The sequence below is a fragment of the Oreochromis niloticus genome, linkage group LG23 (assembly GCF_001858045.2).
Source record: "Oreochromis niloticus isolate F11D_XX linkage group LG23, O_niloticus_UMD_NMBU, whole genome shotgun sequence".
Lineage (NCBI taxonomy): Eukaryota > Metazoa > Chordata > Actinopteri > Cichliformes > Cichlidae > Oreochromis > Oreochromis niloticus.
Window position 1 is genome coordinate 33,173,171 of NC_031986.2, and position 11,987 is coordinate 33,185,157.

Genomic DNA, 11,987 nt, shown 5'->3' on the forward strand with positions numbered 1-11,987 from the left:
TGCCTCTGAGCTTTTACTTGTGGCGATATGAAGCAGTCTGGAGTTTACCTTCAGCCAATTTAAGCCCAGAGAAGCTGCTGATGTCATCACAGCTGGGTAGCTGCATTATTCTTTCTCCGAGATACTAACATGGTTATTTTAATGTTTCAATAAAAGCTCTTGTTGCCACCGTCACAGCCTTTTATTTCACTTTTTTTAGGTGAAATAAAATTAAAACTGAACACAACAGAGTTTCACATTAAATAAATGAGGTTTTTAATCCAGGTTTTCACACAGCACGGTTACATGGATTTAAGTACAGGTTATAATTGCCAAACTGGACAAGACACTTTAATAAAGGATGGACAGAGGAAGCAGATGGGACCTCGTTCATTGCATGCAAATCTTGTTTCGCCACTGACTCAGAGAGAGCCTCTCATTACTCCCAACATGACTGATCCAATGTTACTACCAGGAGAGTATCTCAGTCAGCTCTGTGAATGCGATTATGTGCATGAAAGTCACGTGTTTGGGAAATCTTGGAGGCGAGCCTGATGAGCTGTGTTTTCCACAGCCATTAACAGTATCAAATTCACTTTGTTTTGTTTTGTTTGTAACGTGCTGCTAATGTACTTCCACTTCACCCAGTAACCAAACAAACAAAAGAAAAAAAAAGTTGAAGCTGTCCAGAGAGCCCAGTGGAGCCCAAATCCCCCACAGAACCACCATGGAGATGTTCATTTTAACTGTTTATATGATATGTTTATATTCTTCATGCCAGACTAATAGAAACAGAGGTTAAAAAATAAAATATACATATGTATACATATGGATGAAAACATGAACCAAGTCACTGTTTTAGAGGGGACCTATTTCCAACTTCATATTTTATTCTTATACGGGGCCCTGGTGCAGCTCGTTCTCATGTTTTTTTCTGGTTTAAACTCGTTTAAATAAAATTAACAGGAATAGCCCCAATGGCAGTGGTGTGAAATATTTCAAACGCCTGACACTTCTTTTGGATTTTCAATTACGTGCTACGTTAACTGCGGAAAAACAGGGTTTGGATTAAAGGAAGATTTCTTTTTTTTTTTTCTAAAGATCAGTTTTCTCGGTTGCCAGGCTGATGCCTCCCATATGAAGAGTCTTGAAACATACAGCACTTACTGTAGAAACACATTCGCTTCAGGTCTAATCAAACAAAAAAGGGAGAATCTCTGTCCATGAACATGAGCAGAAACGTTATACAAAAGCTGCCTCCCTTTAAACCAGCTGTTTCCTGATTGGCTGCTCCTCTCATACAAAAGGGTTGAACAGCTTTCGGCTGTCAGTAACTGTGCGGGGTAATTTTGCCAGTGCAGCTGCCACAGCAACAACTACCAAAAGCAACCGCCTATCTCTCTTTCACTGATTGATTGGCTGTTTGAAGCGATGGATATACGTATGTAGCGTTTGGCTCACAGGGATTACTTGTAACTTTGGCCATGTTTAATATGAGCACCTGCCACTGGAACAGGAGATATAAGACAGAGTAAAATAAAAGGCATAATAGGTCACCTTTAAATGTATATGTGAATATGTATTAAAAATGTTTATGCACCAATAAAAAAAACTCCTCACATGTCTATAAATTGTCAAATTCACAGTCAAAGTCTGTCATTCTGCACAGGATGTACTTCCACTGCCGATCTCTGAAAGAAAGAAAGAACATCTTGTGAGTCTAACGATCACACGTGAATCAAGTTTTATCGTTTCCTCCATGTCTCGTCCGGTGTGCCAATAAATTCTGATCCCGTAGGTCTGATTTTAAGATACAAACTGCAGCTGCAGTTAGACATGGAAAAATGTTCTTGACAAACCTTAGCACTCCACTGAAGGTGGTCTGGGCACCTCGGATGAAGTATCCATAACTTGGGACAACTAGCTCTCCCTCTTCTCTGTAGTATTCAGGAATGTCAGTGGTCTTCCTGCAGGAAGCAGCAAATCACAATTTTATAACCATTTGCTGATTGAGTCCGTCTGTTTTGTAGCATTACAGATAAAAACATTAATACCACACTCACAGTTTACCTAACAGCATCGTTAAAGCCAACTAAGTAACATCTTATATACTGTACAAAAGATGTAAGTCAAGCCAATGTGGCTTAAACCTGCATTCTGTCTAATGTCCAGCAGGTGGCAGGAGAAAAGATGTGTGACTGCCTAGAAATCTATGTGAAAATTAGCCTACGTCTCATTTAATTTTAAACCAGAGTGAACATTTTTCGGAGGCTTAATGGTGTCAATTGATATTTTAAAGTGTATTTAAAACAGTGTGATTATTTTTTAAATATGGTCTGACTGGGAAAAAAATGAGGTAATACTGCAGGGCATGGCTAGCAAGTGAGTTAAAGCGCCTTAAGCCTGCATTCTTTCTGATAGCCTGCAGAGGGCGACTCCTCTGGCTTAAAAAAGATATCCAGTTGTATAGAAGTCTGTGAGAAAATAACACTCAGCTCCCTTATTCAATGAGCTCAGTAAGCACTTTCCTGACAAGTTTATGGGTTCACTCACTAAAACACGATTTTTATTTTGTCGTAATTTTATGATCAAATTCTGTGGTCACATTATGGTCGTTATTAGAGTCAGGAAGGGGGATAAAACTTCCTTTTATAACCAGACTTGTGAAGTCTGGTTTCAAAAAGTTGATGACATCTAAAATTTTCTGATTGACGTTTCAAAACCTCAAGTTGTTCACAATTTCTATGGTTGAATTTTGCATCCCCACTCAAAAAAATCGAAATCCATTCCAATCTGAAAACCTACATGCAGGAGTAGGGACAGCGGCGTTTGTAGAAGCAACAGTAAAACTGCCATTCCCGGTCAAGAGTGGACTCAAAGTACTTGCTCTGAACACCTGCTACCAGGCCGTTACGGGTGCATGTTGAAGTCCTGCAAAGACATATAAAAGTCATTAAGTGAGTAACACTTACTTATTATATATTCATCAGTTAACAAGTTGAGAAACAGTTTTGGATGAGACTCATTTAGACAGTTTGGTGGAAAGACCAGCTATTTTATGTTTGGGCTATAGACATCGAAAAATACCAAGCCTGAGCAGTGAGGGATGCAGCATGCATAGACGTTTGTCATGGCAACATGGACCTGGCCTCCAGCCATTCAGTCGGGGGTTAAGTTTCCCTGCAGTTTAATGTCATCCCTGGTGTAATTCAAACAGACAGCTATGTTAACGAGGGGCAGGCGAGGCTGCGGTAAAGAGCCTTCACAGTGTTTGCAGACCAATCAGTGGGATGGGTGCAGTCAAGCTCAACTTGAAATAAATCTAAAGAGCACAAATGTGTTCTGCTTTCCAAACCAGAAAGAGTCATCTGAAACAGATAAGTGGTCTGTTTGGAGGGGGAATTGTAGACTGACGTCTCTGTGTAAACAGCGGGTTGAATCATAGACCCAAACAGGTTTTCTAAAGGTTGACCCAAGTCCTTTAATTAGATCAACCTTTCAGTGGAACTGATAGTTAGTCAGAAATGTTCATATCAAGTTGGAAAGGACTCATTTTATTTTCTTCTTCGCTTTAGTGGATTCTTACTGTCTGAGTCTATTGTGCATTGCAGCGATCCGTTTTATCCTTTTTTTATGAATGGCATATTGCGAAAGTTCAGAAACATGTGAAACTTGTGGCCTACAAAATGCATGGATATCCCTAAAGAACACAATTGGACGAAGCCCTTTAAAATTCACTGTTCCCAGAAATTTCAGCGGAAAACACTTATGGCTGTTCTGCAGTGAGATGGTGATTCATACAGACCCAGGAGGACCTGGATCTGTTCCTCTGAATGAAACAACAGAACAAAAAGCAATGTTTTATGAAAATAACAGAAGGACAAATATGTGGAAAGTCTGAGAACAGTGGAAAGTTATTACATACTAACTCTGAGTATGACAACCTTATAGGTCCAAAGAACTTCAGCTTAAAAAGTAATTTAATAACTGCTTTAAAATTATGTTTTGCTGGTTGCATCTGCTTATAATGTAAGAAATGCCTGAGTAAATAAAGTGGAGCAAGTGCAGAGGCTAGTGTTTATGTGGTGGTTTCTTTCATAACTGAATATTTTTTTTTCCTGTTCTCACAGGTTCAGCACTGTTACCATTCTGAGAACCTCCTCCATCATATAAATGAGTAACCATGTGCTGTAGATGGATTGTCTCAGAGGTTTTCTTGGCTAAGGTTTGGTCCTCTGCTCATTGGGAACCCTCATTATAAACTTTTATTAAGGACAGTTTAACCCTTGTCCTCCATCTTCCCTGTGCTAATGTGTTTACATTAACCATAGCTCTGTAGCTAGCCACCAAGTGGCACATCATTATATGTCCAACTTTAGAAAATGCTTTTTAATCTCCTTGTTTACATTCAAAGCTCTTTCAGCGCTGTGTTTCAGTTCGATTTAGAAATCCTTCAATCAGAACTTGGTGTATCATCTGTAGATAGACTAGCTAACGTCTTGCTAACTTCTAACTCGGCTAAACCTCTTTTTGTGGATGTGTGGACGTTAAACTGCACTGGGACTCCAGGGACAACAGATACACTGATCTTTTTACTGTGGAATTTGGACCATTTCTAAACTCTCAGTGGAGTGTTGATTGATTGATTTCACACCTCACAGGGATTATATTTGGTCCTCTGCTTTGCACTTTAATCTCCACCTTTAGTTAATAATAGAACCTATGAGTTTAAAGCCTGTGATGTCTATTCCTGAGATTTTGCTGCTGTGTTTAAGTGATCCACCCAGTAACAGTGGCATTTTAGGGCTAGTTGGAGCAACAACCAACAAAGCTGTGCCTCTTGGAATTGCCTGAAGTTAACAGCCGAGTGATGCTTATTGGCTCCAGAATGCATTACTTGTATAATTATTACATAAAAGAACAAATCCAAGCGTGTCCACAGCTGCTGCACTGAGGAAAAACAAGATTTTCCTGCTTGCAATCTGATGTTTCCATTTGGGATTTTCCTTTGAGTGCATTTACAACCGAATGCTCTCAATCACTGTGCATCACTTATTTTGGTATTGCTGTAAGTAGCTGGCTAAAGCACTTAAAAGCCATTTAGTATAACGTCATTTTCAGAAAGATTATAAACTCCAACAGTTAAGCAGACTGAGTTTTGTGCATCTTCATATGTCAGACTTGAGATCCTTTAAATGATTTACTGCTGTGAGCCAACTTACAGCTGACTGCTTAAACATGAATGACATTTTCTGATCGAACTATAAACCTGGAACACATATGACTGTCTTCCAGCATGCCTCAGCACACAGCTGTAAAAGTTTTAAAAAGCAAATAAAAGTTGGCACCAAGTAAGTAAAAGACTGATTAAGACTTAGCGGACCCACCACTCCATCCCAGCACGGTTGATATCGTCCCACCAGCAGTCACTGGGCTCCCCCAGACCCGCAGGTGTGGGCTGGCACTCAAACGACCACAGGCGGTCGGAGCCATCATTCTCACTGAAGTAGCTCCTGATGGCCACGATGACTTCACCGTGGGGACACTGGAAGTTGAATCCCTGACGGTAGCCATTGACCCAGCCCATGTCATAATGGTCTTGAGACTGAGCCGCCACTGAGGCCAGCAACGCCAACAGCACCAGAGCTGGATTCATGATGAGGAGATCAGTCCATCTGCTGCACGTCTTCACATCTGCCTCAGCTTATACTCCTCCAAGCCTTTTGTTGTCCAGATGTTTTGTATCCAGGAGTGATGTGTAATTTGCTGCTGGCAGGATAAATCCACAAGTAGACCTCACGTCATTTTAAGGTGGACTCTGAGACAGAGCCTTCACAAAGTCCTAGTGCAGATGAAGGTTTACCTTAAAAGACAGCACTGTAATCCTCTGGAGAATGCATTCGCGTGTTAACCGTCTAAATATGGAGGATGAAATCATCTTAAATATTTGATGTCTTATTTTTTCCAAATTTTTAATTCTTTTTTTTTTTTAAGTTTGGCAACAGCTGAGCAAAAACTGAGCAGTGCAGCAGGTCTGTATAAATATTGTGCTCAAAATCATGAAAAACTATACAAATTGTTGATATGATGTGTTTTTCTTAACCGCAATAAATTGAATAAAAAGACAATTTGCCATTCAGCTTTTTCAAAAAAGAATCTGGTGTTAAAAATAAAAGCAAAACAAACAAACAAAGACAAGACAGCAAACTTCTAAATGGACAGTTGATGGCAGCACAGTAGTTATTTCCATCTTTTATATACAGCCTTTAGCCCGAGAATTTTTCTTTTTTTTTCAACCACCACATGAAGTTTTTCATATATACTAAATTTACTGTGTGGAAATTAAACACGAGAAACTATTAAAATGAGCCTCAGTGGCCACAGGAGGTGCTGTGGGTGACCATAAACATGGGTGTTGCAGTTAAGTGCGAGTCACTCCCACACACTCAGTGCTGTGCTGTGAATTTTCACTACCATGCCAAGAAAATAGTCCCAAAGGAAAACACTGATTACCCCTGCTCGTGCAATGTGTGACTTAAAAAAACAAAACACAAGAGCCAAGCTGCTTAGGGAAACTACTGAGCCATTTTAAAGACATTAAGCTCTACATTTGTGACCTCCTTTCCGTGGTTTAAGGGAAGTTAGAGGAACAGCTTCAAGTTAGCATTTAATATCATAAAAAAAAACTGGCACTAGACCTCAGCAGAGCAATATCCATTGCAAACAGTAACACACATGACACACCTTTAGAATGTGTGAAAACCAGGCACAAATGCACATGCACATGGCAAAAAGTACAGTGGATGATTGCAAAGTTTCCTTGCTGTTTGGCAAAAAACCATTATTAAACATCTCCACAGTTTCTCCTGTTCCTGTGAAACAGCATTCCTGTAAAAGCATGACTGCTGTCAGAAGATGTGCTTGGATTATTTATGGAGCGTGGTGTGAGAATCACTTCTGCAGGTGTTGCTTTTGGTCACGCTTGCTTATTTTATGTCCTAATTTAAAAAAAAAAAAAAAATCTAACAAGAAGACGTCACAAGGGATCTGGAGCACATCTTTCACCTCATTAAGTTGTCAACACACTGTTTTGTTTTTTTGTATATGTAAGTTTAATATGGACAAAAACACGTTTGGAGACTGGATTTATTTTATTTTCATTTATTAATTTAATTTAAAGATATATTGTTCATATGATTAAATATGAGTAGTTACCTGAGTACTGGATTATAAAAGGGGAGGGATTCTTGGAAGAAATTATTTAAATATAGCTAAATATAAGGTCTTTTTTCAGCATATACTGATCCATCCAGACAATAATAATAATAATAATAATAATAATTTTTTTTTCATCTTTTTTCCTCTTCAGCTACATTTAAATAATACCAGTTTTACACAATGTCCCAACTTTTTTACACATAGGTTGTACTTTTTACCGTGCTATATTATTCTTATGACTTTAAAGGTTTTATTTCTAACCACAATTTATTTTAAATATATTAATTGCTTGGAAAATATGACGCTTTATTATAGTCATAAGACATCACTTGCAAATAAGTCAATGGTAAGTCATACAAATTTTTACACATATTTAATTATGTCATAAATTTGAAGAAACACACACACACACACACACACACACACACACACACACACACACACACACAAACAGTGTGGTGAAAGTTATGATCAAACTTAGGTTTCACATTTAAAAATACATCAAAATGTTCATCATGTTGCCAAGCAAAAATCCAGCAATTGTCTGAAACAACCCATTGTTTCCTTTTATGCACCAATTACAGTTGACGAAAGCATCATTTTAATTTCAACAGGATAAAATTACCCCTTTTTGACATTCACTAAAAAGTCTACCTGTTTGTTTTTAACTCTTCTTAATCTGATTAAATATATCAGATTACAATAATACAATAACAGTGCATTAGTACAACTCCAAATCATAACAAAGATCACCTGAAGATGCTTTATATTGCAAGGTGAAACTCTACTACAATGATACTGAAAAAAAACCCTATGACCAAACACTTGGCAACAGTAGGAAGGGAAAAACTCCCTTTTAACAGGAAGAAACCTCAGGAATAACCAGGCTCAGTTAGAGTCAGTCATCAGCCTCTAACTGGTGAAAGAATTATTTTAAAGAAAGTAGCAACATTTTTGACTTTAAAGGCAATTTTTCAGATACAATCCCAAACATTTGAAGCTTCCTGCTTCTTAAACATGGAATGGTTATTTGGATAAAAGAAACACCGTCAAGCTGTACCTTTGGGTTCTCGGCTATAACTATCAATTATTTGATTGAGAAAATAATCAGCAATTTATAATTAATTAAACATTTTTATAAGAAGTTATTACCACAATAAAATGCCGCTTACAGTCACAGTAGACCAATGTTAGGGGGCTCAATATACAACTTTTATTAGTGCAGTGAGGACAGAAATCCATTTGATCAGTGTGTGCCTGAGAAACTGATCCCATGTGAGAGGCCATCGTCAAAGCATCTAAAAATAAATAACAGCACATGCTCATCAGGAATGTGAGTGAGTCACTGCAGGAGTTCCACAAAAGTCAAAATGGAGCAGATCTGGGGGGTATTTATAGGCACTATTGTCTATTTAAAAATCTCTATTTAGAGCAGTTCTGTTGCTGCTCTGAGAATGTAGGGCTTCATTCATGATACTTTGATCTGAATGTGACATACACGCTCTACAAGCCGAAGATCACACAGAGGCAGCGGCCGGGCCTCTGACTGAAAGCGGATTCTCACGGTGTCGATGTGCCGAGGTCTGAGCTCCGAAATCTCCTGCGTGCAAACGATTTGACAAATGAAAGATCATTTAACATAACTGGTATCTAACATCAGGATGAGTAACATGAACATGCTGAAAAGATTTTTCATGCAGTATGTGATCAAAAAAAACATCTTTGAATCAGATGTGTACAAATAAACACAAATAGGCATCTGCTTTTCATCTTCAAAGCCCATCATTCACGCACCCGCATCCATTTAGACAAGAAGAAGCAGCACCCCATTTGTTTACTGCGTTTGGCTAAAGAACACAGGAAAGTCTGTGTTTGTATAAATGCTTCATAATTCACCCACAGAGATATTAAGTGTACAATTCACACCATACGTCAGAGTTTACACCTCTGTGGGTCTGTTTGAAGGCACTTTGGCAAAACGCTAAAGTCAGCATGAGCACATAACTGATATTTGCCTCTAAGACCTCAGCCACACAGGCCTGGAGACCAGGCAGCAACCTTGAGGGAAAACACGGCATTCCCTGAATGCTTGGCAAGTGGTTGCTGGAGGTTACTGGCTGTTGCTGGGTGAAATCAGTTGCAAAGACGGTGCTGTACCAAAAGCCTCCTCATGATTGCTTTGGTTGCTAGCAGACTGTTAGACTGCAAGTCATTATTTCCCAGATAATTGCACTGAAGAAAGAAAAAAAAAAAGCTTGAAAAGGCACCAAAACCATAAACATCCAGAGATCCAGCTCAGAGACTGTAATAAGCTGAGGTGTAGCCGGCCTAGGTTGGCATCCAGATGTCAGTAAAAGCGGTCGGTGTCACGAGTCTGCAGAGCTCGTAGATTGATGCGAAGTGTTAAGATTTAAAATTCAGACACAGATACAGACACACAGATGCAGATAGAGCAAACAGAAAACACACCTTTATTGCTGGATACGAGTCTAACAAAGTCATGTTAAGTCAGACCCAGCAGGAGTCACACCAACAAAGCCACTGAGAGGGAAACGAGAAACTCTGACCAACACTAAGCAGGAGACAGCGCTATATATACACACAGGAGGGCAATCGGGGGGGTGGAGACAGCTGGGAAAAACAAGACACAGCTGAACTAATCACAGAGGACAAGACAAGAGACACCAAACACAGAGCCTGAGACTAACAAGATACGCACACACGGGGGGGAAGGATAAACAAAACCATAACCTGCAGGTTTTAGTACTTCCACAATGACTTTATGTATCAGATTGCTGCTTGAGTTGAAGCAAAAAAAATCTTTTTGACCTGATGGTGGAAGAGGGAAAAAAATGTGGATTTTTTGGAAGACACTAAAGCATTAAGGTTATTCTTTGTATAAACACACTGGCTGAGAAAAAACAGTTTTCCCTGCCCAGTGTTTCATTCAAACTCTGTATGGAGAACAATGTCCTGTCTATTAATTACTCTGGGAAACAGGCTCGTTTCTAAAGTCTGTCAACTCAATAAAACTCAGTGAAGCTGGTATTTGGACACGAGCAGCTGCCAAGTAGATGCTGTTCCTCTCAGAAATGTCTTGAAACAGTTTGTACAGGAGCAGAACAACCTGTCGTCTTCCAACTGTGTACACTGTGTTGCCAAGTAAAAGAAATACAAATATTCAGCAATTCTTCTTATCTTTTATGAGAAATGTTTCCATGTAACACACTGGAAGTTTCAGGGGCTGCTGTGGTATTCAAGGTCAGAAATGTCCTTTTAAACTAATTATTCTTTGGCCACACTTCCTTCTACATAAAAAAAAACAACACAGATTCATATCTAACTAATTTTGTTTCCAAGAAATTAAATTTACATTTACAAACCTCTAAAAATTTATAGTATGGCCATTGCTGAGCATATGTCCCACTCTTTTCTTGCACAACTCTAAACACAAAGCCTAATTTTTCAACTCCATTAACAACATGTATGACTCAAAAAGTATGTGGCAAAATGTCACAAACACATCAAATCCACACAGTGTCTGCAGCTCTCTCACACACACAGAGTCAAAAGGTTTTTTTTAAAGTGTTCAGGATATGCAAGTCAAATTTTCCAAACTGCATGTGGTTGTCTCTCTGCAAAAAATACAAAATAAGAAGTAAAAACAGAAATGGATCAGAGAGCTGTACTACAAAGTGAGATTATTGGGTTATTAACCTATGTTGAGCCTAAATTCAGAGTTTTCTGTGTCACGCAGGCTCTTTTCACCATGGTAACTCATTCTGAACATGTAATCTGAGGAACAGGATATGGTCAGTTTCAGGTTAAACTTGCCTGGAAGTGGATTTTTCAGCACGCTTTTAGTGTGATATGGATCGAATGTGTTTTATATATGCAGCTTGTTAAACCATAGTTGTGGCAATTTGGGATGCATGTAACTATTAGGTGGTGCAGAAAGTGTATAAATGTTGTCATCTCTTTTACATTCAAGGAAACGCAGAATATACGCCAAAAATACCTGTTACATCAACCAATTTAATTTCACTTTACTGCTAACAAACTAAAGAGATTTTACATCTCCTTTTTCAGGCTGTGGTACAGTAAGCTTTAATGTTTAATGTTTCTGAGCTTTAATCTGAAGCCATTACCTTAGAAAAAAAAAGCGGCAGCACTGAGACCACACTCAGTCATAAAATAATGAGCTGGAATTAAAATGTCAGTTTTACTGCTCTGTGCATGAAATCACCGGGATAATGATTTTGTGCAGCATTAGCGTCTTGTTTTATTTTGAACTGTGTTGTATTTCACTGTCTATAGCTTTGGTTTTGACCCGGGTCATAATTTTGCCCTCAATGAACACAGCGGGGTGCCCTCGGGAAAACGTGTGGCGAGATACAAAGTGATGAGACCATCCTTGGTTTTTGGCAGGGGGACCTACTCAGTCAAATAGGGATTGGATGTAAAGAAGCTGGAGGGATAAACTGGTTGGGTTTACCACCCATTAGACATATAAGACATGATCGACAGTATCTGGCAACATCAGATTTCAATCCTGGGCAGAAAAAATGGAGGAGCACTCTGTCATGAGTTTTCCTAATTCCTAAGTGGCCTGACAGATGGTGGTCACGGGCCAGGCTTAAAACTTGGAGATGCTAGTCTTTTGGCACCAAAACCTGAGTGACCACTTCACACTCCATTCCAGACACTGGGGACCACTTACGCGGCAAAAACGATGGTCAAATAGGCAAGACACAGGTTGGGTCACATGTGATTGTTTCTGGGCAGCAGAC

General features: G+C 39.1%; 1 protein-coding gene across 1 annotated transcript; it reads right to left on the reverse strand.

Annotated features, from left to right (window-relative positions):
• Positions 1–231: 231 nt before the first annotated feature.
• On the reverse strand, positions 232–5,774 carry dpt (dermatopontin). Its single transcript, XM_003444219.5, has 4 exons — positions 5,367–5,774; positions 2,785–2,910; positions 1,839–1,946; positions 232–1,670 (listed from the first exon to the last, which is right to left on the reverse strand). The coding sequence occupies exons 1-4, from the start codon at positions 5,633–5,635 to the stop codon at positions 1,604–1,606; spliced, it is 570 nt and encodes a 189-aa protein (XP_003444267.1). The 5' UTR covers positions 5,636–5,774; the 3' UTR covers positions 232–1,603.
• Positions 5,775–11,987: the final 6,213 nt, after the last annotated feature.

Excerpts from the sequence above, each read along its gene's own strand:
- dpt (XM_003444219.5), bottom strand. The coding sequence starts at position 5,635 with ATGAATCCAGCTCTGGTGCTGTTGGCGTTGCTGGCCTCAGTGGCGGCT. Across the intron at positions 2,911-5,366 it reads AACCGTGCTGGGATGGAGTG|GACTTCAACATGCACCCGTA; the intron begins GTGGGTCCGCTA and ends ATGTCTTTGCAG. Across the intron at positions 1,947-2,784 it reads CGCTGTCCCTACTCCTGCAT|GAAGACCACTGACATTCCTG; the intron begins GTAGGTTTTCAG and ends TGCTTCCTGCAG.